This window comes from Trichinella spiralis (genome assembly GCF_000181795.1).
Source record: "Trichinella spiralis strain ISS 195 chromosome Unknown Scfld5, whole genome shotgun sequence".
NCBI lineage: Eukaryota > Metazoa > Nematoda > Enoplea > Trichinellida > Trichinellidae > Trichinella > Trichinella spiralis.
This window is the reverse complement of record NW_003526944.1, coordinates 1,060,239-1,085,433: the sequence shown is the minus strand read 5'-3', so window position 1 is coordinate 1,085,433 and position 25,195 is coordinate 1,060,239. Positions and strand designations below refer to the sequence as shown.

The 25,195-nt window shown below is 32.8% G+C and overlaps 6 protein-coding genes across 6 annotated transcripts; 3 read left to right on the top strand and 3 right to left on the bottom strand.

Moving 5' to 3' along the window:
• Positions 1–4,031: 4,031 nt before the first annotated feature.
• On the bottom strand, positions 4,032–6,048 carry Tsp_03918 (hypothetical protein). Its single transcript, XM_003374680.1, has 4 exons — positions 5,991–6,048; positions 5,022–5,624; positions 4,407–4,526; positions 4,032–4,105 (listed from the first exon to the last, which is right to left on the bottom strand). Exons 1-4 carry the CDS (start codon positions 6,046–6,048, stop codon positions 4,032–4,034), a joined length of 855 nt encoding a protein of 284 aa, XP_003374728.1.
• A 94-nt stretch (positions 6,049–6,142) lies between these two features.
• Tsp_03917 (mannose-P-dolichol utilization defect 1 protein) lies at positions 6,143–8,656 on the top strand. The gene is made up of 10 exons (XM_003374679.1): positions 6,143–6,186; positions 6,372–6,472; positions 6,704–6,744; positions 7,060–7,134; positions 7,315–7,336; positions 7,732–7,797; positions 7,949–8,056; positions 8,138–8,173; positions 8,233–8,342; positions 8,429–8,656. The coding sequence occupies exons 1-10, from the start codon at positions 6,143–6,145 to the stop codon at positions 8,654–8,656; spliced, it is 831 nt and encodes a 276-aa protein (XP_003374727.1).
• A 169-nt stretch (positions 8,657–8,825) lies between these two features.
• Positions 8,826–9,323, top strand: Tsp_03916 (collagen alpha-2(IV) chain). The gene has a single exon (XM_003374678.1). The coding sequence runs from the start codon at positions 8,826–8,828 to the stop codon at positions 9,321–9,323; it is 498 nt and encodes a 165-aa protein (XP_003374726.1).
• Positions 9,324–10,085: 762 nt separating this feature from the next.
• Tsp_03915 (hypothetical protein) lies at positions 10,086–11,227 on the bottom strand. The gene is made up of 3 exons (XM_003374677.1): positions 11,011–11,227; positions 10,611–10,744; positions 10,086–10,328 (listed from the first exon to the last, which is right to left on the bottom strand). The coding sequence occupies exons 1-3, from the start codon at positions 11,225–11,227 to the stop codon at positions 10,086–10,088; spliced, it is 594 nt and encodes a 197-aa protein (XP_003374725.1).
• A 3,463-nt stretch (positions 11,228–14,690) lies between these two features.
• Positions 14,691–18,115, top strand: Tsp_03914 (plasminogen). The gene is made up of 10 exons (XM_003374676.1): positions 14,691–14,806; positions 14,900–15,067; positions 15,163–15,351; positions 15,898–16,037; positions 16,065–16,634; positions 16,693–16,815; positions 17,144–17,354; positions 17,416–17,678; positions 17,740–17,885; positions 17,948–18,115. Exons 1-10 carry the CDS (start codon positions 14,691–14,693, stop codon positions 18,113–18,115), a joined length of 2,094 nt encoding a protein of 697 aa, XP_003374724.1.
• A 1,049-nt stretch (positions 18,116–19,164) lies between these two features.
• Tsp_03913 (hypothetical protein) lies at positions 19,165–19,610 on the bottom strand. Its single transcript, XM_003374675.1, has 3 exons — positions 19,580–19,610; positions 19,231–19,539; positions 19,165–19,193 (listed from the first exon to the last, which is right to left on the bottom strand). The coding sequence occupies exons 1-3, from the start codon at positions 19,608–19,610 to the stop codon at positions 19,165–19,167; spliced, it is 369 nt and encodes a 122-aa protein (XP_003374723.1).
• Positions 19,611–25,195: the final 5,585 nt, after the last annotated feature.

The window sequence follows — 25,195 nt, the reverse complement described above, 5'->3', positions numbered from 1 at the left end:
CATCTTCTGCATTTCAGCCGCTCTGAATTTGAATTCAGCATTGCATCCGGCCGCATAGCACAGTTGATATGTTTTCATTGCCTGAAAATGAGAAAAGAAAAAAAAATTATATTTACACGAAATCAAACGCATATCATTATCATCATATACCGTGTGCAATTCGCCGAGAACACGCAAAATTTCCCCATGACAAAGAGTACCAATTTCTTTGCACTGAAAAGAAATTGATGAAAACAATTATTCCATTTGACTTGAGTGAATTGAAATTGTTTTGCAAATGCTTAAAGATAAATAAAATAATTAACAAATTATACCACTTTAGCGTAAATGATGCCAATAAACCTGAAAAAATGCACATCGCTCGTGAAAATAAACTTTACACAGCCCTAAAGCACTACTGAACTGCACGGAAATGAAAAAATATCTAATCAATCGTTATCTTTTTAAGCCGAACTATAAATACAACTGTTCCGAATAATTTGCAAATTTGTGTACTTTATAGATGATTCAATCTTGAAAATCGGTAAAATTCATTGTTTACTGTCGCTCTTTTTCTCCTCTCACTTCAACTGTTTGTATTTCTACTTTTTCCAAATATATCAGTCATCATCGATTTGGTAAAAATAATATTTGCAAATGTCTGCTTTTATAATAGTTCAAGGACAAAATGATGATATGAATCACACACACACACACACACACACACACAAAGTGGAGATAATGAAAACTGTCGCATCGCATTTTGTTGAATGCCAGAAATTCAAAAGTTGTGGAATTTTTCATATTTTTCTAAAACAATTTTAGCACCATTTTGATGCGAACATAAAAATGCAAATAATCTTGCTAATTCGCATCGCGGAAAAATATATTTCCAAAAATAAATAAATAAATAAATAAAATTCTGCAAACGAGGAATGAAGCACATACCCGTTTGGTAATTCGTTGCATTTGTTCGGATAGAAAAGCTATTTTGACAGCGATGTGATTGTTGAATAAATCTGCAACAACGGATCGATTGCGCGACTCTATTTTTGTGTCTTCAACGAACATTTTCCACATGTTATAACTGGAAAACTGAGTCCAATTTTCACGTCTAAAATTGCAAAAGTTGAAATAAATAAATGTAAAAAAAATATTTTTTTTACTTTTGTTTTTCTGTTTTGTGACGTGAAACAATTTGTCGGTGCAGTTTGTCCAAATTTTTCGAATAATCAGTTTCGATCTCAGCCCGTTTGCGACAATAATCCTGCAATTCTAGCAACAGCATTAGCTGGCTTTCCGTGCGGCCATCCAAGCATTTCATCTGCTCCAAAAATTGCATTCGAATTTCTAAAGAAAGTTAAAAATAGAAAACCAACAAAATAAAAAGACACACATTCAAGAAGAGTAATGAAATTAAGTGGCATTTGGTTGCAATGGTCCAAATTGCGCTACACTTGCCGACAACTTCTTCTTCTTCTTCTTCTTCTTCTCTAACCAATTTTATTGCCAAGTGGCCATTTCAAAAGTAGCAATCAAAGTGCAATATTATTACGTTTTAAAATTTTAAAATTCAATTTCCTTTTGCCCTACAGCATTATTATAAATATGTTTCCAAAAAAAGTATTCAACAAATCACTGACATATATTTTAGCCAAGAAAAAAAAATATTTTAAGGCTTTCTTTTTTAGAACATTCACACAAAACTTGCAATCTACATATATTATTATTATTATTAAGCACAATACAATCACCACATCTAAAAAGGAAATTATACTCTTCCTCACATTCTTCAAGTTAATGAACGAAACTATTCCGGCCCTGTATTTGCAAAACTCACAAAGTCGAATAAATGCAAATACAAATCTAGCCGATAGTTGAAATAAAGTAGTTGACTGAACAAAAAATAAAGCCCAAAATGATGGGCAGTCGTTGGAACTATTTAATAAATACTTTGTAAAATAATCAATATCGGCTTATTCATCAAATAAATAAGCAACGCTTCAGTTGAAACTCATTTCAACTGGCACAAAGGAAAAAACATTAGCATACATTGATTGGGGATGAATAATAATGCTAATAATAAACGGCTTCAGTGGAAATTAACCTTCAACATCCACAATGACTCACACATACAAACACAAAAACAAACACTAACATTGGAATTTTAATTTGATGAAGCATCGTTTGAAATGTCAAAATTACATTGTAAAAAAATTAGAGAATACAAACAGAAGAAAAACACTGAACTGCAAGAAATTTGAAAAAAAAAAAGATGGAAATTTTCAAAACTTGGAACAAAGCAACAACAGCAGAAAAGATTCAACCAACCAACCAACACTGAACGATGAAACGAAAAGAAAAGATAATAAAAGCGAATATCAGACGATTTCGTCCGTGCAAATTATTCGAAAAGCTCTGAAGAAGGAGAAGAAGAAGCAAAAGTGAACATGCAGCAATAATAAATAGTAAAAATTGTAAAACAGAATAAATAATAAATAAACAATTGAACACCTGCGTGCAATGCAGCTTACCTTGTGTATAGCTGACATCCGGATCCAGGCAGGCAAGGCGATTGGAAGTGAGACCGCACAGAGCCATGCTAATCGGCAAAAGAAATAAATAAATCACCCAAAAGAAAAACAAAGCATGCAATTCTTATCGGATTGTGGAATTGTGAAAAGTCAAAAAGCTGAACAAACTATCTCAAGCTGAAATGAGTGGGAAAAAAGATGCGCACGCGCGCGTGCACTGAAACGCGAACACACAAGTATATACTGCGTCTGCTTTTTATACAAACTGAACACAGGCTTTCGCAGCGATCGCGTTCAAAAACCAGACACCACTACGAAACAGTTGTTGCTTTGAATAGAGAGGCACAATTGACCCCCTGGCCGAAGCAACTAAATCACAAATGCCGCTGAAAATATGAAAATTTTCAAAAACACAACACAAGCGCATCGAATTCCTCCCAACTGGCCAAATCAAAATTACCACTAACTAACTTAAGCGAAGCATACATTAAAATGACGATATGAAAACCCCGGCTTGATGAGCCAAACAGCTACAGTGAACTAATCGAAAAGAAAAAGAAAACAAATTCACAATTAAAAATTGCTAGTCATTAATTCGAATACAAATACAGCAGCAGCAGCCCACCTTTGATTTTCGCTTCGAATTCATGAAGATACGGTTTTTCTCTCTTTAAGATTTTTTTATCCATTTTTCATGCAACACGTGCATGCACCGTTTTATCTTTCGACAAACTGAAAAAAAAACTACACTAAACTAAACTAAAAAACTAGCCGCTACAGTTACAGTATGCTCATACCATTTAAGTAAAATATACGGTAAAATTGAGATTGATGCACTTGAAAATCTTTACGTTTTTATGAATTCGTTTTGTTAATAAACATTTTTTTTAGAAAAAAAATACATTTTGCAAATTGATTTTAAAATTAATAATAAATTTGTCAAACAATACGGCACGTGCTTTTCAAAGATTAGAACGTGCGAATATTTTTTGATTTTGCTCTATTATGACTATTATTGACATTATCGACTGAAAATGCACATCTGTTGATATTGGAAGCCAAACTGTTTGTTTTTATTCAATTCAGTTATCTTTTAATTTATCACAACCAAACTATTTATTATTTTATTTATTTATTCACTTTGAAATCGGTCGCTTGTTTTCTTCTTTCACGCTATTTCAGTTAGCAGTTCACGACTGCAAAGAAGGAATTCAGTTAAATTGTAATTCTGCAATCTTGTAAGCATTGAACAATTTTCCAACAAACTTCAGCTGGTGAAAATTTGTAATTTTATCCTGTTCCACTTTTTCCATTTATAAATTTTTATTGTCCCGTAACTTAACGAACAGTGGGTAAAATTGTGCGCTCAGAAGTTGAAAACAACAGCCAAAATGTACGAATTAAAGATCATTTTAAAATAAATTTTATTTTTAATAAACATCGTAAATAAAATAAATGAACAACAATAAATATTAAAATTATGTGAATTAATTTTTAAAATGCAGAAAGCATCAAATATCAGTCGAATGAATTTATCATACTTTGAAAATTCATAATGCTAACTTCTTCGAAAAGATGTTTATTCGAAACACCTGAAATAAAGCATTAATGACATATATTTAAATGCAATCAACACCTAAATGTCAAACATGTTGAAATTCAGAACAAGTAAAAAAAATTCACAACTAAACTTTGAAATTACACTTCTTTCTCAAATGAAAAAAAACATTAAGTTATCATAAATTTTAGGTTAATGATTTTTTATTCAAAACTTAATGTTTGCAGATATATATATATACATATATGGCTGCTTAAATATATTCAAATAAAAATTTATGCATTTATTTCATTTTTAATCAAGCAGTAGTAAGTATAAATGGCTGCTAAACTTACGCCGTTCGCAGAACGCTCCTTCATACATTTCATCAGTACAGTTGCACACTGGAAAAAAGTTTTTAACTTCGCATGTTCCACGATTATTGCAGTTTACATTTGAACAAGCATCCACTGTACCTTAAAATTATGCAATCTATTAATAAACAGCATAGCATAATTTACACATTTATTATTATTGTTGTTGTTATTATTATTACTTTCACAATATGGTCCTTCATTGCCAGAGAAGCACTTGCAATAAACCTTGTCATTTCCAACAAAACACTGTCCATTTCCACTGCAACCTTTATTTAGACAACTATCAACTTCTAGAATTTAAAAATTAATAATGAAATTAAGTTCATAAATAAAATAATTAAAACATAAATATCAACAAATAGCTGGCAAAAATAGCAAAATCTGAAAGCAATTTTAAAGCCTTAAATAACCCATAATATTTAAATTTCAATTTTCATTTCTAAAATAATTCTTTCACTTCTCAATTTGCTTAGAAGTTGTCCATTGAATTATACATTTCTTGCAATGCTGCACATAAATTATCAACTGATTAATTAGGAAATTATTGAATAAAATGAAAATACCAAAACAAACAAACAATTGCAAATTGCTTACCTATCTGACAGTAATTTCCTACGTATCCAGTATGGCATTTGAAGCCACCAGAATCAAGATCAAAATCAATATTTTCTACTTTAAGAGGTTGCGCTTTGCAATAGAATACATTAGTTTTGCGAATAGTACATCTTTCCCAAATAACCCCATATTGTGTATTTACATTCTTCGATAAATCTTCAGATAATCCCACTAAACACAGCTGCTCTGGTAGCCCTTGATAATATTTCGTAGTTTGCATTATATCATTAAATGTGACTGAACTTTCGTTGCTCATTCGAGAATCCCAATGAAGATTGTCCACACGAAGTATTCCATCTGATATAGCTGTAATTGTTCTAGAATTTACGTCTACATCATAAGCTTTATATCCCATATAATACGTTGCATTCTTTTGTCTATTACTCATGTAAGGGTCGATAAAAAGATCTCTTTGCCATTCTAGATGTGATAAATAATTTTTGTTGCAGTATCCTTCGAAACTCTGAATAGGCTCAAATCCAGTTTCTATCTTATCTGTTTTCACTTTTACCAAGCAGTACGGAAATGCGTCTAGTTTCAGCAGTACAATTTCCGATTCGTTTAATGATGGGCACAGAACATCTGCAAATTTCAAGTTATAAAAACCGAATCATCGATAAAACTGAAATAATTTTACTGCATAATTTAAACATGCAATTATACTTCATGTAAATACATTGTATTTTTGAAAGCATAATACAAAATATTACAAAAATAATTCATATTAATTGTATAAAATTCATTTCATTCAGATAACTTAATTTACCCAATTTGAACAAAAGACTATAACATAAAAATATAAGTTGAACAATTGATGTGAAGTTATTTAACAAAATGTTGTGTATTGATTAAAATATTAATCGAATAAATTATTATTAATCAAAAATTATTTATTTATCAATGATCATAAATCAAAGCAATGAAATTTCTGGTCTTATAATTTCTTACTTTCTGCAGAAACACTGAAGATAAACGTAAAAAGAAAAATTCCTAAGAACTTGTCCATCAAAAGTGCTGTATTCGTTGAAAAGATATTCCAATTCGTTTGCAGTTTTTAAGGAGACGACAACACTATGCAATAAAACCTTGCTACAAAATAAATGTCGTTGACATTACTATCTTTAAACTATGCTTTCACTTTAAAGTGTTTAAAGTTTAAAATTATGATAACTTTAAAATGCAACTTGACTTTTTTTGTTAAATGCAAACATTAATTTCATTAATTCTACATATTCCAATTATGGAAAATATGTGTAACTTGTCACAAATAATTAGACGTAAAGAAATCACACAATAGTCATAATTATTATTACGGGTAAATCATTATAGACCACAAGCCGAGGCGCCACCTATCGACAAGGAAGAGACTCTGCGGAACACTGATTGGCTAGAAGCAGATCGGACAAGGAAGGCGGAAGTGAGAATTCGCAGTGAGTAAATAAGATCAGTTAGTGTTTATTTTGATCGGTGTCGGTGTGCTGTGCTTGTTGAGAAATAAACGTTTAACTCTTCCCACTATGACTCATTTTGATGACGTTAATAAGAAGGAGAGAAAGGGCGCTACATATGAATTTCAGGAGAACATGAACAAATTTTACCACTTATTAAAAGATTCACTGTAATGTGAAATAAGTTTTGTCCAATTTATATTTATATTTAAGTTGTCTGCTGGAAAATTATAACATTGAAAAATGAATTTAAGGTAAAAACAAGAAAATAATAAGTAGATACCAAAAAATTAATGCGACATTTAGAATATTAGATGGAAACTCTCACTTCACTTTCACAAAAATCACTTGATTCTTTTACAATGGAAAAACTAGTGTAAGAATTTAAATTTCAAGAAAGTGTTTTAATCAATAAACCCTTAACTGTATATTAATGAAACATGTTGGTTGGATATGGTGAATTTGCTAAATTGCTCATTTTAAACTGTTTTTCATCGTTTATCCATAAGTTTTCAGTCTTGCTGGAGAACAGTTTTTCATCTTTTAAATCTGAAATAAAATTTATTTAGCATGGGAGTTTAATACTCACATTTGTCATTACAGTAATTTCACTAAGAAATCTGGAACCTGAATATAAAATTACAGTAAGTACAAATTGTATCAGCTAGTCATTGATAATTTATGAACCAAATTTTGCACATAAATATATACGTTTTGTTCTCTCTGATTATTTATATTTATTTTTGCAATATATTTTATATTCTGTGAAGCGATATTTAATAATTTCTGCTTTGTAATTTTGTTATACAGTTTCATAATTTGAGAAACGAGAAGAACTTCCAAGAGGTAATTTGTTACTCGATTTTATGTTTCACATCTAGATTATGTTTGATAGTGTTGCATTTAACTCTGACTTTTCATCAACAATTCTCTTTGACCATCTATATCTGCATCTCAGTTTAAAATGTGTAGTGTGTTAAACTGAAATTTGTAAAAAAATCTTCTTAGCGTTTGTTAATTTGCGTTTTATTTATTTCATTTTACAGTTTCAAACTACAGTTATAATGAATATTCTTGTTTGTTTCAGATTCTTTACAATGTTGGTAGAATTTTTTCATAGCATAATCATTTTTCTCTTTCCAAAAGATTGCTTTGAAGAATTGATTTTGAACTTCAATATTTTCAATTGTAAGTTGTACTGCTTTGAAACAACTTTGATGTCAAATTTTGATTCAATTTAGCCGAATGCGTGTCTCTGGTTTGCAGCCGACTTTTAGGAGTTGGAATTGTTGCAGGGGCTTCTTTGGGTAAGATATTCATTTAATATGGGGAAGCGGTTAATTTATTTATGCTATGTTTTGTGAATCGTTCACAACAGCTGAGCAATTAATTTGAATTTAATTCATGATTAATGTTATTTAATATTTTCACGTTTAATTTTTTTTGTTATTGATTTAGTGAAAGTACCTCAAATTTTGAATATAGTTTTTGCTCGATCTGGAGCAGGTGTGTCAGTTTTCAGTCAACTTTTGGAATTGCTGTGCTATACGGCTGCCGTAGCTTATAGTATTAATAAAAATTATCATTTCAGGTAGTCATCAATCATGTTGTAATCTTTTTTAATTTGGTATAATCGATTTATTTTAGTGCTTGGGGCGAATCACTTTTTCTGTCTCTGCAGACGTTTATAATTATTTTTTTGGTATTATATTATTATAAACGTTTCATTGCATTGACTGTAGTATCTTCCCTCTATGGATTTTGTTGTTATCACGTTTATAATGGCTCTGTTTGGGAAAACGTGTTGGATTCAGTGCAAATGATGACGATTGTTATAATGTTTATAGCCAGAGTAAGTGAATATTATTTACGTTTTTATGCATGAACTATATATATGTGATTGTCAGTTGTGGTACAACATAGTTGTATATTTTTTAGGCAACTCAAGCTTTCGACAATTATATTCATAAAAGTACCGGACAGCTGTCAGCAGTGACTTATATATTATTGTTTTTGGGTAGTTTGGCTCGAATTTTTACTTCAATTAAAGAAACCGGCGACAATATGATTATTGCACAGTACATGATGTCAACTTTGATGAATTTATTCATCTGTCTACAGATACAGTTGTATTGGGGCAATAAGCGTTCATTGAAAACGGAATAATCCATTATTAGAAAAGTGTGAAGAAATAAATCAAATAAACAGTGTGTTTCTTTGATAAATTGGAAAATTGTGATACTTTTGAAAATTGATCTATTTATTGTTCTCTATTTTTTTCTGTATTCAATGCTTTTGAAATATTAATTTTCCTTTTTGAAACAGAACTTGAAAAATGTCGAAGCTAATTCGATTGGGTTGGTCACAGTTGAAAACTTATCTCACTACCGTTTTAACCGATTACAAGGCAGTGGCGAAAGATGTAATTGTTGAACTTGAAGAAAAGCCTTGGAAATTTGTTCTCGGTGGCATAAGTTTGTGCTTTTTTTACACAGCTTATGCGTGCAATCCGACTTACCAAGATTTTTTGTCAACGGTGACGCAGTGTCGGCTTCAACTGTTGCAGCTTGCGGATTTGATGCGAAACGAACGATCGCAAGCCCATGTCGATAAATTGTCCATTTTGTTCAATCAACAAGCAATCCATGCGGTCAACTGCATCTTTTTCACCGTATTGTTGGAAAAAGAATCTCTGGACGGATGTGATCTCTATTCGGTTCAGAATTCGCTGGACAAGTGGACAAAATGGCAAGATCGTATAGTTGACATTGGCGCTTTTGATCGTTGGTTTTTATTGTCCAAATCCATGCAAAATTACGATGTTCGCGAATAAGTCGAACATGAATGAATAAAATTGAAATTGATTTATTTTTTTGTTGTTGTTTTAAAATAATTTTATATTATTTTCAGAGACGAGAAAAGTCGAACAAAAACTGTGTTTGGTTTGGTGCGCAAAGTGATTGGTCATTTTATTCGTCATTGTCAGTCAATTACAGAAGAAAAAAATGATGAGCAGGTAGAGTTGAAGTTTAAAAAAAAGATGAAAGAAAAAAAATGAATGTTCTTGGGGTTTGGAGAGAAAAAAAAGTGACGTGAATGGAAAATTTTTCGGTCGTTTGGTTAATTCATAGACAGTCAGTCGAATGGAAAGATGAGAAAATACTGCTGCAGTAGCAGCAATAACAACAGCAACGAGAAGAACAACAACGACAACAACATAAATTGTGAAATTTCCAAAAGCTGCTTCAGACAATGCTGTGATCCATTGGTGGATAAAATTTGGTGACAAAATTCGGACTTGCCCTGGCCGATGGCAGAAAACGACCGTCGACGGATTGCAACGGTTTTGGAGACCTGTTTATTATTGGCGACTGGTTGAAAGCAAATCCTCTTGCTTGCAAATGTCGCTTGAGCGTTTCAGTTGGCTGTTGTTGTTGTTGTTGTTGTTGTTGTTGTTGTTGACTTTGTAAAGCTTCTCGAGAATGTTGATCTAGATGCGGCCGCAAATTGCCGCAACAACGAAACGCGCAAACGCAACCTGTTGTAAAAATGTTTATTTATTTATTTGTTTGTTACTAATTTTATACTATTATTATTAACCTGTGATGATGATGACTAAAATGGCGGCCACAGCTATGGAAACAATCAATGATAACGTGCCTGTGTCGACGTGCTCTTCCGGTGCACCGCTGTATTCCATCCTCAGCGTATCCAGGATCAATTCCAACGCTTTGCGATAAGCACGTCGGCGTATCAAATCGCCCAAATGCGCTTGAATTTGTTCAATTTCTCTTTCTGTCACGTAAAGCTTCGTAATCCTGTCCGGCGAAATGTGAAGCTGAAATTTGCATATTGTAAATCGATCGAATCGGGGGACGTTGGTTGTGGTTGGAAAAAAAAACTAAAAAAAAAGGATTACAATGCTTTGACTTTCCCAAATTAAGATCAAAGCCGAATTGTCACAATCCCCGAGAGCCCATCGGTTTCGTACAGCACGAGCGAACCGTTCGGCGACTGTTGAAATTTGACTGAAATTTATTATTATTTATTTATTTATTATTGGTGGTTGTTGATCGTGCCTGTCGATTGGATCGTTTGAGGAAAGTGCTATTTTGCGAACCATCGCGACCGCGGTAACAAAACCAACGTAAAGTTGATTCCCATTCGGACCAATGGTCACACACTGGCTACGTCGTTGACATTGGCAAGGCGTACTGACCGCCAGTTCATACAATCGCCTGTTGATATTCTGTGCTGAAAAAGGAAAAATCCACAAAAAATTGAAAACAACCGATGTTGGTCATTATAGAAAATCATGATAACTGAGAACACAATTTTCTTTCCATTTGTTGGTAAGTTGCAAACTTTTTATTATTATAATTTGCTTTCAAAATTTCCATCTCAAATCCTGTGTAGTGAGAAAAATTATTTTCCACTGTCCAAGTGTGACAACAATTTTACGTTCTGTTTTAATAGTCGTTATAATTTGATGAATTGATTGATTTCAAATGAACACTTACCGTCCTCCTTGGTGAGCAAATGATCCGGATCGCATAGGAACGTATGTCTGGGAATGTGCTCGCCGCATTGGCTACTTTTACTGGTCAGATCTGGATACGATTTCGACGTCCAAGTCATGGATTCTCTGATTGGTGCCGCGGTACCGGCGTTGAAGCACAACACTCTGAACAAAGCTACCAAGGAGATACGTAGACCGGTGGTTCCATCGAAGCGCATAGAATCTCCTGAAACGTGCTTGTGGTCAATCAACTGTATTCAACAGGCTTGTTTGTATGTAGTGAGCAGGTTGGCTGTGTGTTGAAAAGATTTTCAAGAAGCGATTTATTATAAAATGAAGCACACACACAAAGAGAGATAGAGAGAGGGAGACAGACAGACAGACAGACAAACAGACAGACAGACAGAGGCGTATTGTCTTTGGGTTGCTTCTTAACTAATTTGTGGCGTGCAAAAGGAACGATTCAGTTGATTGGAATGGACTGAAGAAGCTGTTTTGTTTGAAATACGCCTGGCTGGCAAACGGCCACGGATCGATTTCCCACCCCCCCCCCACTCCTGGACTCATTTTCCAAAGCTAAACTAAAACTGATGCGCAAATCTGATGCTGAATCGTTTTGGTAACAACATTTCACACGTTTAACAAATAAATAAACAAAATTAATTAATTTTATTATTCAATAATAATAGTAATACGCATGCAATTATAAAACTCAATCGAGCATTTGCTTTGCACAATCATTTGATTGCATGTTTGAAAAGCAAAAAGCAAAAATTGCACGATTGAAAGCTGAAATGCTGATGATGATGATTATTTATTATCAGTGAGTGAGTGAGTGAGTGGTGGTGGGTGATGTTGGATGCGCCAAACGTAAGAAAGAATTAGTTATTAGTCGCCGGCAGGCGCGTTATCACTTTTGCCACAATGAAATCAAAACGTCATTTTCTTCAAATCGCCTCCTCCACCTCTTTTCATTCTTCTTTGCCGCCCTGTTCATTATTGTTCAACAAGTTATTCAATTGCATATATAAATTTTTACATACATACATCTCTACATCTGACATTGCATCGATGCAATTTTCGTACGACAAAAACCAATTGCATTCTCAGAAATTGGCTTTTTTTTCAGCTTGTATCCAGTTGAGCTGTTTTTTTTCGTCTTTCGCATAATCAGAAGCTTTTTCGAACGATTATTATTTTTTTTAATCCGTCCTTATACGACGTCATCACTTTGCTCATAATGCTCTATCCATTTATATTTTTATGTATATTCATGTGATATTTGTTCAACTATGGTAAAAGATGTTTTAAATTTGCATATTTGAAAAATGAATCAATCAGTTATGTATGTAAATGAGCAGATTTGTTGATGGAATGACGATTGTCAGCAAAATTTGAAAGAATGCAACATGTGCTGTTCGAAATTGCAAACACGACGCAAATAATTTTGCTCGAAGAAGAAAACAAACACTGCTTTGTGATAAATGATGATTTGCATATTGTTGAGCGGAAAATTTTTCGAAAACGACAAACTTCAGCAGTTGTTGAGAAAATAATTTTAAAATAAAAAAAATGGAACAAATAATTGAAACTTTTCACAAGATTTCAATATTAAAATAAATCAATCAAAGATTTCGCGATCGATTGTATAAAACGATATCACACGCTTGATATGTCGGGGCGTAAGCGAAGAATGGATTTTGAGCATTTCAAATATTTCAATACGGCCTGGGAAGAAGTTTGATAAAATTCATACTTGAAATTGTTGAGTTTGGTTTAAATTGAACAAAATGATGTTTAGAAGAGGTAGAATATAAATATATACCATGTGCATCCATGTCTGCCATTGGAATAGGAGAGAAATGGAATTATAATAATAAGCTTTAATGAAATGGAGGAACTGTTGCTTGAGAATTGTCGTCGATAAGAAGCAGTGAGCAAGAATTGGAAAATGCAGAGAGAGAGAAAAAAGCGATCATTTATTTGTCCGTGTGATGGGATGTGTTTGTTCAATTGAGCTTCGAGAACAAAGATTAATGACAGATTATAGCTAATGATTATGCGGCACCCTTCTTCTTCTTCTTATTATTCTACTATTACTAGTACTACTTTTACTTCTTCTTCAACCTCTTCCTTTCATCATACCTACCCAATTTTCTCTCTCTCTCTCTCTCTTTGTGTGTGTGTGAACATTAGTTGAGAAATATATTAGTAAAATGGAAATTCTTCAAATTTTTAAACATTGCCGCTCCTTCAAGCAGCAGGAATGTTAGCAATGAGTTGACTTTAATTGATCAGTTCTTATTTGAAACACTGAGCCGGTGACTTTTGTTATATAGGCGGCTTTGATCGATGAAAGCGAAACGCAAACACGGCTTTTCGCGTTTGTAGTAGCATATTTGATAGGATAACAAAAAAAAACAAAACAAATTAACGAAACAAAAATGAACAATCGTAATAATCCCCCTTTTCTATGCAACCCAATATATTCAAACTGAAATATACTATTTTCTCTCGCTAATTGATCACAGACGCATCAATGCTTGAAAATAAGAAAAAAAATTCCAATTTTTTCATCAAATCAATGTTAATGGCACAATACTTGCACTCGAACAAGCAAAAAATATGATCGAGCAATGAGAAATGCTTCAAATGAATGAATGAATACTTGGTTTTTCCGATGCCATTTTATTTGCTTCAATGCTCAACAACATTGGTGACTAATTTTTATTCCATTTATCCATTTAGAAGAACGTCAATGTGTGAACAATAATGATGATGAAAAAAAGAAAAAAAAACTTCTTTTTTTCATAAAATGATCTTCGCCAATAAATTTGACAATGAAGCTTGAAAACAAGCATTGTCAAATAAGCATAATAAAAGTCGATTGGAAGTGATTTTAAAAGCAATTCAACAAATTATTCAAATACTTTTTGAAAATTTCAAAACAATTTTTCACTCTTTTGTAAACTGTAATGTTGTAAACGTTACAGTAATTCAAACCAATTACTCTACAAAAGGTATAATCTATTTTGTATGAATTGTTTACCTTGAAAAAGTGCGCATCATTTTTTGAAGGTCACATTTTAAGTGAATAAAAAAGGAAAAATGAATTTGATATTATGACGGAAGTACGAATTATATTTTATATTTTATTTTTTTCTGTTCACTACGTTATTCTCTCTGTGGATTTGAAATTTCAAAATTTCCTTTACCCTTTTTTTATTCAGGTCAAATTGAGATTCAGTTGTATCGATTGACAAAAAATTTTTATCCAGTGTTAGCAATTTTTGTGAAATGTTCCAACGGTGGAAATTCTACTTTGTGTATTTCTTTTTTTTCACTTTTGAAATTATTTCGTCTTCTCAAAATTTATTAGTCAACGATGGCAATTGTCACAATTCTACAGCTTCGTATTTTCGTTGCTATTTGGCCGAATTGGATCCACTTTTGGTCAGCTTGACCAAAACGGACAACAATACAGAAAAAGCGTTGAACTGTTTAACAAGGCAAGATTTAATTAACTTTGATGATCATTTCAATTTATTTATAATTTTTCACTTCAGCTCTGGATGTAGACATCCTGATTTGTCAATCAATACACATTTGGTGAGCATATCAGGTCCGGATGCGGAGAATTTTACGCACGTGTTAAATTGTTTCATTGAAACTAGTCACCAAATGGTCAGCGCAGCTTTGGATTACGTGACCAAAAATATGGGCATTATCGGTTTGAATTATGATACTGTAAAAAAGATTCAACTCACTGACCGTAATCCAATAACAAATGCACGAATGTAAAATTATTGATTTGAATCAATTGTTTGGTGTAGAAATGGAAAATTTGAATTTGAAATTGTTTTTTGTTTTTTTTTTGCTCTAAATTTTAGATCCGAAATTATTCATATCAATACAGCGTTGGAGGATGAATCGTTGTGTACGGAAGAGCAACGTCGAGCGGCGGTTGACTGTATTGAAATGTTGGAAAAAAGTGACGAAGAAGAAAGGCAAAAAATTCAACAGTCCATATGCAAAATGAAATATGAATGTTTTTCCAGGTAAATTGTCTTCTCTATTATTATTATTATTATTATAAATGAGTATATTTTGTGGGGATTATTACGGATGTTTTGTCTTTCGTCCATTTTTTCAGCGTTGAGAGCCCTTGCCAAGAAAATGTCCATTTTAATCGAATGTCGTTGAGTCAGCTTGCTTGTGGTGCTTTGAAATTCAGCAAATTCAACGAGCAGCTTTCCTCGTGCGTTGGCTGGTCTGTCACACCCGAAGTAGAGCCTTTTATTGATCATGTGCTCAACGATCTGGCAGAACCATTATGCGAGATGTTCATACTTTTTTCTGACAGTTGTTCGTAATTTTGCTTTTCAATTTTGGAAATGCACTTCGTCGATTGGTTGGTTGATCCACAACTTCGAGATGGACATTTTTATCAAGCAATAAACAATTTTGAACAATAAATTGTTCATTTTTCTTTTTTAAAAATATTATATTTCCATTTTTTTAATTACAATTTTAATTTTTCTGCTCTACTTTTCCAAACGAATCATTATCATTGATTGTTTTGTTTGTTATCATTTGTGCCCTGATTTGCTTATCATTTCAGTGACTCAAAGCAGTGCCAAGATTTAGCAAAGTAAACAAAATGTAAAATGGTAATAAATCTCTTATACGGTACAATCAAATTTTGGGAAAACAGTTGAACAACGCGCTGAAATCAACAACAACAACAATGCTTTTCAGTAAATTAATTATTGTAATAATTTTCATATTGTTTTTCCTGAAATTAAATATATCAATTTTTCCACTTTTAGCAATTGTTATTAGCAAGCATCATTTGTGGAAAGCAATTCGATTTGAATACCATTTACAGCAGTTGTGGAGGAAATATTGAATTAGAACTTGGACAAGTGGTGCAGATCATGTCACCAAATTATTATCAAACGATGACAAGCCCCAACTGTACTTGGAATGTGCATTCCAAATCTAAAATAGTACAGCTTCACGTGGACAGTTTGTTCACTTCTTCTTCTTTTTCAGAATTTTCACAATATTGTGTAGATGTATTTCGCTTGAAGACTCGTTCCAATATGCATCTCGTGACCAGCTGCAAGCCGGTGCCTTTTGTGGATTTGATAATTGGCGAAGAAGTACCGTTCAATTTCACACTTTGGTATAGCAACGTTTATGGTCAACGACCGCAAGCTTTTTCCCTCAGACTTAGCTGTGCACCAGTGGAACCAATTTTCGACAATTCACAGTGTACGGAAACGTTCCACTTGGAAAATCTCTCATCATCACTGACGCTGAGAACACCGAATTGGCCAGATAAATTTCCACCACAGTTACATTGCAATTGGACAATTTACAATGAATTATACCAAAATAATTGCTTCTTCCAAGTGCGATTCCCACAGTTCAACACCCTACCTGTTGGTCAATTTATTAAAATTCAAAACGAAATTGGTACGCAGCGTCAAATTTCCGGTCGAACTCCATCAACTCATGTTGAACAGTTTGATGGAAAAGTTTTGAACGTTGAATTTGTTGAATCGTTCAACACCGAAGGTGAAGCAGTTTCCATTGAAATCAATTTGATCACTGATGAACGTAAGTCGACATTTCACTTTGTACACATTGTATTTATTCAACTGGACTATTTGGGCAGAGTTTTGCTATGCAAATCAGATCAAATGTCCAAATGGTGGAAAGTGTATCGAAAAATCACAAATATGCGACGAACAAGTGGACTGTGAAGATGCCAGCGATGAAAAATTATCACTTTGCAGGAGTGAGTAATTCACAATTTTTAAAACTTTTACAATTGTTCAACTAACTAATTTTCAAAGGATTAAAGTTAAAATTTTAATTTCATTATTGCAGTATACCAAAATTGAACTTGAGCATCAATTAATTAATTAATTAAGATTTTTTGAAAATTTTAAACTAACTTTATATATCATGATATAATTGAATGATGTTTGTTTCGCTTATCGTAGGGTTAATTTATTTCAGATCTAATAATGTTCTATACTGTAAAACGACATTCGAAAAAAAGAAATTTTACGTTACAGTTTTTATTTTCAAATAGTCCGTGAAAGTGTGTGATAATGTTTCAGCTAAAGCACAATGTGGTGTGCAGAATATACCGCCAACAGTAGAAAATAAGCCAAAAATGGCATATTTGCGCATTGTGAACGGTACTCAGGCGAGACCGGGAAGTTGGCCTTGGATTGCCAGTCTTCAGGCAAAGTTTTCAAATAAGCATTTCTGCGGAGCTACATTAATATCTACAAGATGGTTGCTGACAGCAAAGCATTGTGTCATTGGGTTTGAAGAATTAATTACATTTTGATACTGTAAGTATTGTTGTCGTTTTTTTTCGCTTTAGCGCAAATCCAGAAGATCTTGTTGTACGACTCGGTGCTCATGACTTGGCGAGCAATACTGGCGTGGTAATGGACGTTTCAAACGTCTACTACATTCCTGAGCATAGTTTTAATCCAGTGTTGCATGATATTGCTCTGCTGAAGTTGGAACAAGACGTACCGACTCCTTTTGTAAATAATATAAATGTCGCTTGTCTGCCTGATAGTAATGAAAAACTGTTGCCAGAAACACCCTGCGTAGCCGTTGGATGGGGGAAAACGTTAGGTAAATTGATTTTGATTTGATTCACTTCGACGCTGCATGTTTGCTTTGCATATTTTTTTAGGAACTGGACGCGCTGGTGTTCTGCATCAGGCAGTGTTGCCCGTTATAAAGCGTGAAATTTGCAATGCTGAACAATATTACAATAAATCAATTACAGCGGAAGAAATCTGCGCTGGCTATTTGGAAGGCGGAAGAGATTCGTGTCAAGTAAATGCATACTCGATTTTTGAAAAAGAATAATGCTTACGAATAGTTCAACAATTGTTCAGGGCGATTCCGGAGGTCCTTTGGTGTGTTCTGAAGATCACAAAAGATGGATTTTGCAAGGTATTGTTTCATGGGGTTTTCAGTGTGCAATGCCGCGTTATCCGGGCGTCTATTCTCAGGTAGCCGCGTTTACCAATTTCATTTATCAAATAATGCTAGACGAAGATTGATCTACAATAAAATATATCAAGCGCATCGTTTCAATTTGTGTCGTTTTAAAACATTATTCGTCAATATAATATTCAAAATTTTCAAATAATATTTATTCATAAAAATTCAATTTATCAATTTTTGTAATTTGTGATAATTAATAAAATGTTTTGATAATTTCAGTTGACTGCAAAATCAACAAAGTATTACATGAAAATCAAAAAAAGTAATTCTGTAAGTATTGTGTAAATTTTAATTCTTAAAAAGTATAATATATAAAAATGTATATTATTTTTTATATACAAATATGTTAGAAATAAAAATTATTTATTCAATTTAATGGAATTAGAATATTCAACCAGAATTACAGTAATGTTCAAAAGATTGTACATGATTATATTATTTTTGATAGTTCAAATTCAATTTTTCACTGCTCTGTTGGCATTGTTTGTTGTTGTGATTTTTTACATTCATTCGTATTGAACGTCACTTTTCATTCATTTTACCGTCGAATAGCGAAAGCTATCACTTCAGGTGCGTTTTACGTGTAATTTCAATTATATTTAACGCGCTTTTTGATGAGAATACTGTAATTGTTGAAGTGTTCGCAAATTTGTTTTTTTCTCAATTTAATCGTTCAAATGTAAAAAACAGCAAATGGCTACGAACAAAACAATAAAAAGAAAATGGGACTTTCGAACGGCAGTCGACGTAAACATTGTCGCACATTCGTCGACATGCTTCTAATTTTTCTTCTTATGATTATTAGTTTTTTTCACTTTGAATAACATAAAGAAGAAAAGCGAATTTCCAGCAATCCGCCAGTCAGCGCGTCGACTGCACTGGAACAATACTGGACGAACAATAATCCCTTGTTCGAAATGTGGCAGTTTTTCAGCTTTTGAAATAGTAACAATTGTTTAAAACTGTGAAAAAAAGTGAACCAGAGAGACATCTTTGACAAATTTCAAAGTGAAATCTGCATGCAATAGCTCGATCTTCCGCTCGGCAACGGACCACGGGGCTCCCCCATTTTTTAATAATAATAATTATTATTATTCCTTTTTTGTTAACATTTCGTTTTTCTTCTGCATGAGTCTTTAAAATTAAATCTACTAACTTGAACGTAATCAACCGACTCCAATCAAGTGTATTTCATCGGTGGGCGTCGACAGTAGACGCTGTGCCATCGCCTCTTTGAGCACTTGGGTGCAGAGAATGGCTATCAACATTGTCAGCAAATTGCTTTTGTTCCTCACACCCGAAGATGGCGTCGTCTCTTTGCCAGCCGACTGTTCTCTTGACAGTAATGTCATGGGATGCAGTGTTTTGCGATTGTTGCAAAAAGACGACGAAGGAATGCCCGGCCAATCGGCGATCACATCGCACGGATTAATACAGTCTGAATTTGATTCATCGTCCAATTTTGCCGCTGAGATGGGATCTAGAAGTGAAAGTGAAATTCTACCTGATGTAATTTTTACGAAATGCATGCAAATTCCGAAAGCGCTTCATTTCAGCATTGTGCGCTACAAAATCACACCGATCACTCTCTTGTTTGCTGATAAATGTACATACAGCACCTAGCTCATATATTAATAGAATCTTTTTCACTTGAAAAACCTTGGTGAGAATCAGAGCTGAAGATTTATTTCTACATGACTTCATTGGATTGGGATTCGAAGATGTTTAATACTAATAACGACTGCACGACTAAATTTAATCTCTCATCGGTATATGTGATTGAAATTCAACCTATGAATTATTTCAATGTTATTATTATATTTGACTTAACTGAAATACAAAAGTGAAATGTGATTATTAATATTTTTCGTTTCCACCATTTAGTATACGTTTGGTTATTTTTTAATTGAAATTTAAAATAGGTTTAATTATAGAAATACTAACTGAAAATATTTTTTTGGCCATCTATTAGGCACATTTAGATGGTAGCGTCTGGTTATTTATAGTTTTTTTTTGAAATTCAGAAAATCTGATGAAATTGCCTATCGATATGCGACTTTCATATGTACTTTCAATGCTATCGTGCTCCGAACTTACCGTTTCAAAATGATTTTCAAGTTTATTTATCGAATAATGAGTTTTTAGTTTTTATTTGTTTCCTCTTCAAATTCATTAACTGAACATCTTTTCAATATAAATATTTTTAAAACGCTATTCTTGCTGAAATTATTATTGATAAAAATTCTAGTATTCTATCTAGATGGCGATGACTGTGTGTGGTTTTGCTATGAAGTGAAAAAGGATTCAGAGATTTATTTTTCATCTTTTTTATTTCTGAAAGTAGATTTCATGCATTAGACTGATGTATTTTTTAAAGTGACTTTTTAAATTGATTCTCAGAAATGGACACTAACGTTTTTGATAATGGCACGCTGAAAAGCTTACCGTTAATCACTTTTGCATCATGCTGCACAAAGTTGAACTGCCCTTGGGCAGAAGGAAAAATTCATCTTATCTTACACTGCTTTATTGATTCTTGCCGTACTCTCATCTTCTGTATACTTGTATTTTTCCTTGGCATTTTACTAGTATTTTGAGATAATAATTATATCCCATTTATGCATCATATCGAAGTTTCGCTACCGTTTTTGAAATTAATGCAAAACTATCATTTCATATCATCATAAGGAAATCATGAATGTCTTGGAATTCTAAAAGTTATTTCGCTAAATAATATTGCTGTTTCAACTTTCGAGAATGGAACATTTTTAAGAAATGCAAGCTAATTGAATATTTTACTGAATTAATATGTTAGTGGGAAAAATGAAACAACTTAATTAATTAATGCTAAAGGCGAATGAAAAAATTTGCTTTCAGACTAAGCCGGCTATTTTGTGTATTTTGACAGTTTGAAGTTTAAACAGCTTTTACAGTTTATGTTTATTTATTTTTGTTTTTTAGATTAAAGTCATCGACTGACTCATTTACACAATTTGAACGTCAAACGTATCACCTGGTGACAGGCGTAACTGGAACTGCTTCCCGTATTAACCTACCTTGGTGAAATCGTCAAAGGGCGTCGTACTGCGTCATAGAAACTCATCGAACAGCTTATTTTATTTGGTGGTAAGTGATCTTGAATAACTATTTATATATTGTGGGCTGATATTCCGAAACGTAATAATTAGCACTGAAACAATAGGTAATTATTTTCTTTATTATTCAGTCTTGTGGAATGAGAAAAAATTGCAAATCTTAACGCAGATTTGAACTGGGAAATATGATCACTTAATTCCTTTTGTTTTCATCACGCGTGCTTACTTCTTGTGAAATGAGCTTAGTTAGATAAGCTTTTCAGCAATGCCTAAGATCAGCTTGATAATTGGTTGTAATTTTTTCACCGAAGCTCATTATATACAGTATTTCTTAAATGATGAGCAGGTAAAGTAACGGGAATTGGATTCTGATTTCTTAACATACATAGCTCGCGATTTATTTTCTGTTCATTAGTCTCTTTTGACGCTCATCTTTCCAAATCAATAACCCAAAATCTGAAAATGTGACACGACTACTATCTGTTCTAATGAAGAGTCATTAAGTTTCAGTCATTGAGTTTTAGTTTCCTACATGCAATTTGATCAGCTTCTATTATTGTTTTAATATACAGTAAGAAAACGAGATTTGTATATCCTGACTATTTACAGATGATTTTTTTGTCTAATATCAATCCTTAGACATTAGAGAGGGTAGGGTAAATAGCTGTGCAGATTTTTCCCTTCAAATATTTTTCAAAATGAAAATTTGAAATTACACTGCTTCTTTATTTTAATTGGATTTGGTTATTTTAATTTTCAATTTAATTCCTTAACTAAAATTAGTTCAATTAGGATGGTTTGAGATGATGTGGAACAAAAAGAATTAACAGCACATGTTCGCTTCTTATCGTTTTCAGATTATGATGTTTCCTGTGTTGCTTTAAAACTCTCACATATTGACAAATCAATTAATTCTAAAATTAGACTAAGGCATGAGAAAAGCCAGTCGTGCAATGAGCTATACTGCGTGAAAATGTGAAGGAACGGTCTAATGTACAGTTGGCTAATTTTAAGAATTCAAATGTTTGTAATTCTGCAAAATATCGGAATTAATAATGTAACTTTGTGTCGAACAAAAAAGATTGCACAACAATTTAAAAAATGTCATATAACTTCAGTACATGAATTAAAAATGTGTGATAAAAAAAGTATGAGTGAAATGACATACTGGCAATGCGAATGTTGTACTTGACGGACATGCATGAATGCTTACCGGTGCACCGAAACGAAGGCAACCCTGCATAATCAGACCGGCGTCTGACTGACATGTGCGGGCAAGCTAATTCGACTAAATGGCACCAGAGTGGACAAGGTGGCCTCCGCCATATACCTGAAAAGGTCACCAGTAGCCACCGCTTGTACCATATCTGAAATTGAATAAGATTTTTAAATTTATAACTTGTATAGGTGTACGTTGTCTGGTTGTACGTATATTTGTGTTTGTGTATGTATACTGTGCGTTGTTGTTTGTTGGTTTGTTTGATAATTTGAGAAGAGCAAAACAGTAGCGATTACTACCTCTCATACAATTGAAATTCAAAGTATGAATTTTATTGCAGTAAGTTTCATTGTTTGATTGAAAGTTAATGGGAAAATTATTTGTTTCTGAAAATAGATATGAACGATTTTCCATAGATGCTGAGTGCAAAATGATATTAAAATTGCTAAAAGAGGTTAGGATTTGTTGACGAAGCGGTGAGAAATTAGTGTTTCAGGGTAGGTATTGTGTGAATGAAGATAGGATTGAATAGATTTTGAATAGTAGGCTTCCGTGTTTGGGTAAATGGAAACTTGTGATGAAGGGTTGAAGCAGGACTGCCTGGAGTGAACGGGGGAAATTGCTGTCAAAGCCTTTGGCATTTAGTTGAAGCTGGATCGGTCGTCTCGGTACTGATCAGGAGTGAATCTTTTGGTGCTTTTACATTTCGATTAGATGAAATATAGCTTTAAAAGTGCACGGAGGGGTAACAACAAGCGTCGAACAATCGAAACTCATTCAATTTAGTCTGACTACTACAAATAATATTGGATAAAGTTGGAAAGTGTGGTTGCGTCGGTAACGATCGATTGGACGCTGATTTAAACAAAATACAAAGGACTGATATCAAATACATATGTTGTGAAATTGTGACGAAAGAGGAATCTTTTTTATGTATTTTTTTTGTTCGTCATTCTCAGTTGAAATTATTCATCAGCCAAACAAAAATTAACTAACTAACTATCACAATTCAATTTCATTTGGGACGATGAAGAAAAAACCAATCTTTTAATCAATCTTTTGCCAACAGAAAAAGGCAGAGGATAGCAGAGCCAACAGTACAATGATAAATTTAACTGAAACGATGATATATTCTACTTATGCATAATATACATCTACATATAGAAGAATGAGAATAACAAGAAATTCAATATATATATATATATATATATATATATATACATGTATGTATGTGTATGTAGAAGAAGTATTTGAAATTTGGAAATAAATTTTGAAAAAAATAAACAAAGAAGAGAAGTACTATTTCAGCTAATTTATTGAATTAGCTTCATACAGACACTAAATGAATTGGACGAAAACAGTTTGGACGAGCTAGTAGTTTTCAGAATTTAGTTTGCCACCAAATTATACTTTTATAGCTTTTTCAATTTTAGAATTTTAGACGAAAAACTAAATTGAATTCAACAGCAGATGATTGTTTTACTGGATATTATTTTCTTACATTGTTGACCTTTATATGATAATTGATAACTACTCAATGTTTTCGTGAAAGGAAATCTTTATTACTTGACAAATTGGAACAGCGTCCTTCTTCTGTGACAAGGCAATATATCTAACCATAATAATATAGGGGAAAAAGACAACTCAGGTTTTTTTATAAATTATAATGCTATTGACAAATTCCGCAAAGAAAATTGATGTAGATCACATTTTTTCTCAAATGTTCAAAAAATATTTCATTTTTCAATATCGCATAAATAGTATTTTTGCAATTATCGTCAAGATGAAAATGTTTCATCTCAGGTGGGGATGGGAGAGAAATAGAGAAGATAGAAGAGACCTTTGCTGCAATATAATATAATATAATATAATATAATATAATTTTCCTTTATAAAATACTTGTGCATGTCTGTCTCATGATCAGCAGCAGCTAGATCACCGATTAGCTGCTAGCTATGTTTGGCCAAATTTGCGATGCATTCGTTGTGCTTGCACGCTTGCTTGCTGAATTAGTGGAAAAATCAATTCGTCTCCCGTGGCTGAACATTTTGGCATGGAACCAGCAGCATCAGCGAGCGGCAGTAGATTATTTTGATGCTCTTCAGCAGTAGATTTAATCTATCTGAGACGTTTTTGCACAACTGAACTGTAATTTGTGGAAACTTTCTCATCTCGTCAAAGTTAGGCACATGAGAAGCTCCAGGAAAGGATACGTCTTGTTTACGAATTGGGCGCAATGAAAATTTTATCAACTGATTCAATACGCAAATAGATGACAGTGAAAATGACGTGCTATGCTAGATCAGGCTATCTCAGTGGGATCAATAGTCGTGTTATTTTTTAAAGTGCTTCAGCAGACGCGTTATATCTGAAATTTGATGAGATTCAAAGGAAAAATATTCAACCTGCTAGTGACAATTTCATGAAAACTTGGCAGTGCTAATTATGATGACACTGACGTTGACAAGTTCAATTTATCAATCAGCATTTGATTTATCCAAATAATATATACATTTCTATGAATTGAATTTAAATGTTGAATGGTTGTTTGGTGTTATTTTGGTTATTTTCATACAATTTTCACAGTGGAGTGAGTATCTGAAATTACAACTTCCAATGAAATAAATGCCTTATTTGTGAACTGTTTGCTAAATTATCCAATCTACTATATAGTATGTCGTGGAAGAGATGTTGATTGGAAAGCTGTCAACGAGACAACAACATTCACCGGAAAATACCTATCCATTGAAATTATACTAATAATTTTGTTTATATATATATATATATATATATATATATATATATGTGTGTGTGTGTGTGTG

Coding starts and splice junctions, on each gene's coding strand:
- Tsp_03918 (XM_003374680.1), bottom strand. CDS start 6,048: ATGGACAAGTTCTTAGGAATTTTTCTTTTTACGTTTATCTTCAGTGTT. Junction 5,625..5,990: donor CTTCAGTGTTTCTGCAGAAA/GTAAGAAATTAT, acceptor TGAAATTTGCAG/ATGTTCTGTGCCCATCATTA. Junction 4,527..5,021: donor AGGAAATTACTGTCAGATAG/GTAAGCAATTTG, acceptor CATAATTTTAAG/GTACAGTGGATGCTTGTTCA.
- Tsp_03917 (XM_003374679.1), top strand. CDS start 6,143: ATGTCGTTGACATTACTATCTTTAAACTATGCTTTCACTTTAAA. Junction 6,187..6,371: donor AACTATGCTTTCACTTTAAA/GTGTTTAAAGTT, acceptor AAATCATTATAG/ACCACAAGCCGAGGCGCCAC. Junction 6,745..7,059: donor CATTGAAAAATGAATTTAAG/GTAAAAACAAGA, acceptor AAATTTATTTAG/CATGGGAGTTTAATACTCAC.
- Tsp_03916 (XM_003374678.1), top strand. CDS start 8,826: ATGTCGAAGCTAATTCGATTGGGTTGGTCACAGTTGAAAACTTATCTC.
- Tsp_03915 (XM_003374677.1), bottom strand. CDS start 11,227: ATGCGCTTCGATGGAACCACCGGTCTACGTATCTCCTTGGTAGCTTTG. Junction 10,745..11,010: donor TTTGCTCACCAAGGAGGACG/GTAAGTGTTCAT, acceptor TTCCTTTTTCAG/CACAGAATATCAACAGGCGA. Junction 10,329..10,610: donor TTGTTACCGCGGTCGCGATG/GTTCGCAAAATA, acceptor TGCAAATTTCAG/CTTCACATTTCGCCGGACAG.
- Tsp_03914 (XM_003374676.1), top strand. CDS start 14,691: ATGGTCAGCGCAGCTTTGGATTACGTGACCAAAAATATGGGCATTATC. Junction 17,679..17,739: donor TGGATGGGGGAAAACGTTAG/GTAAATTGATTT, acceptor ATATTTTTTTAG/GAACTGGACGCGCTGGTGTT. Junction 17,886..17,947: donor GCGGAAGAGATTCGTGTCAA/GTAAATGCATAC, acceptor ACAATTGTTCAG/GGCGATTCCGGAGGTCCTTT.
- Tsp_03913 (XM_003374675.1), bottom strand. CDS start 19,610: ATGAAGCGCTTTCGGAATTTGCATGCATTTC. Junction 19,540..19,579: donor TCGGAATTTGCATGCATTTC/GTAAAAATTACA, acceptor TTTCACTTCTAG/ATCCCATCTCAGCGGCAAAA. Junction 19,194..19,230: donor AATACACTTGATTGGAGTCG/GTTGATTACGTT, acceptor TTAATTTTAAAG/ACTCATGCAGAAGAAAAACG.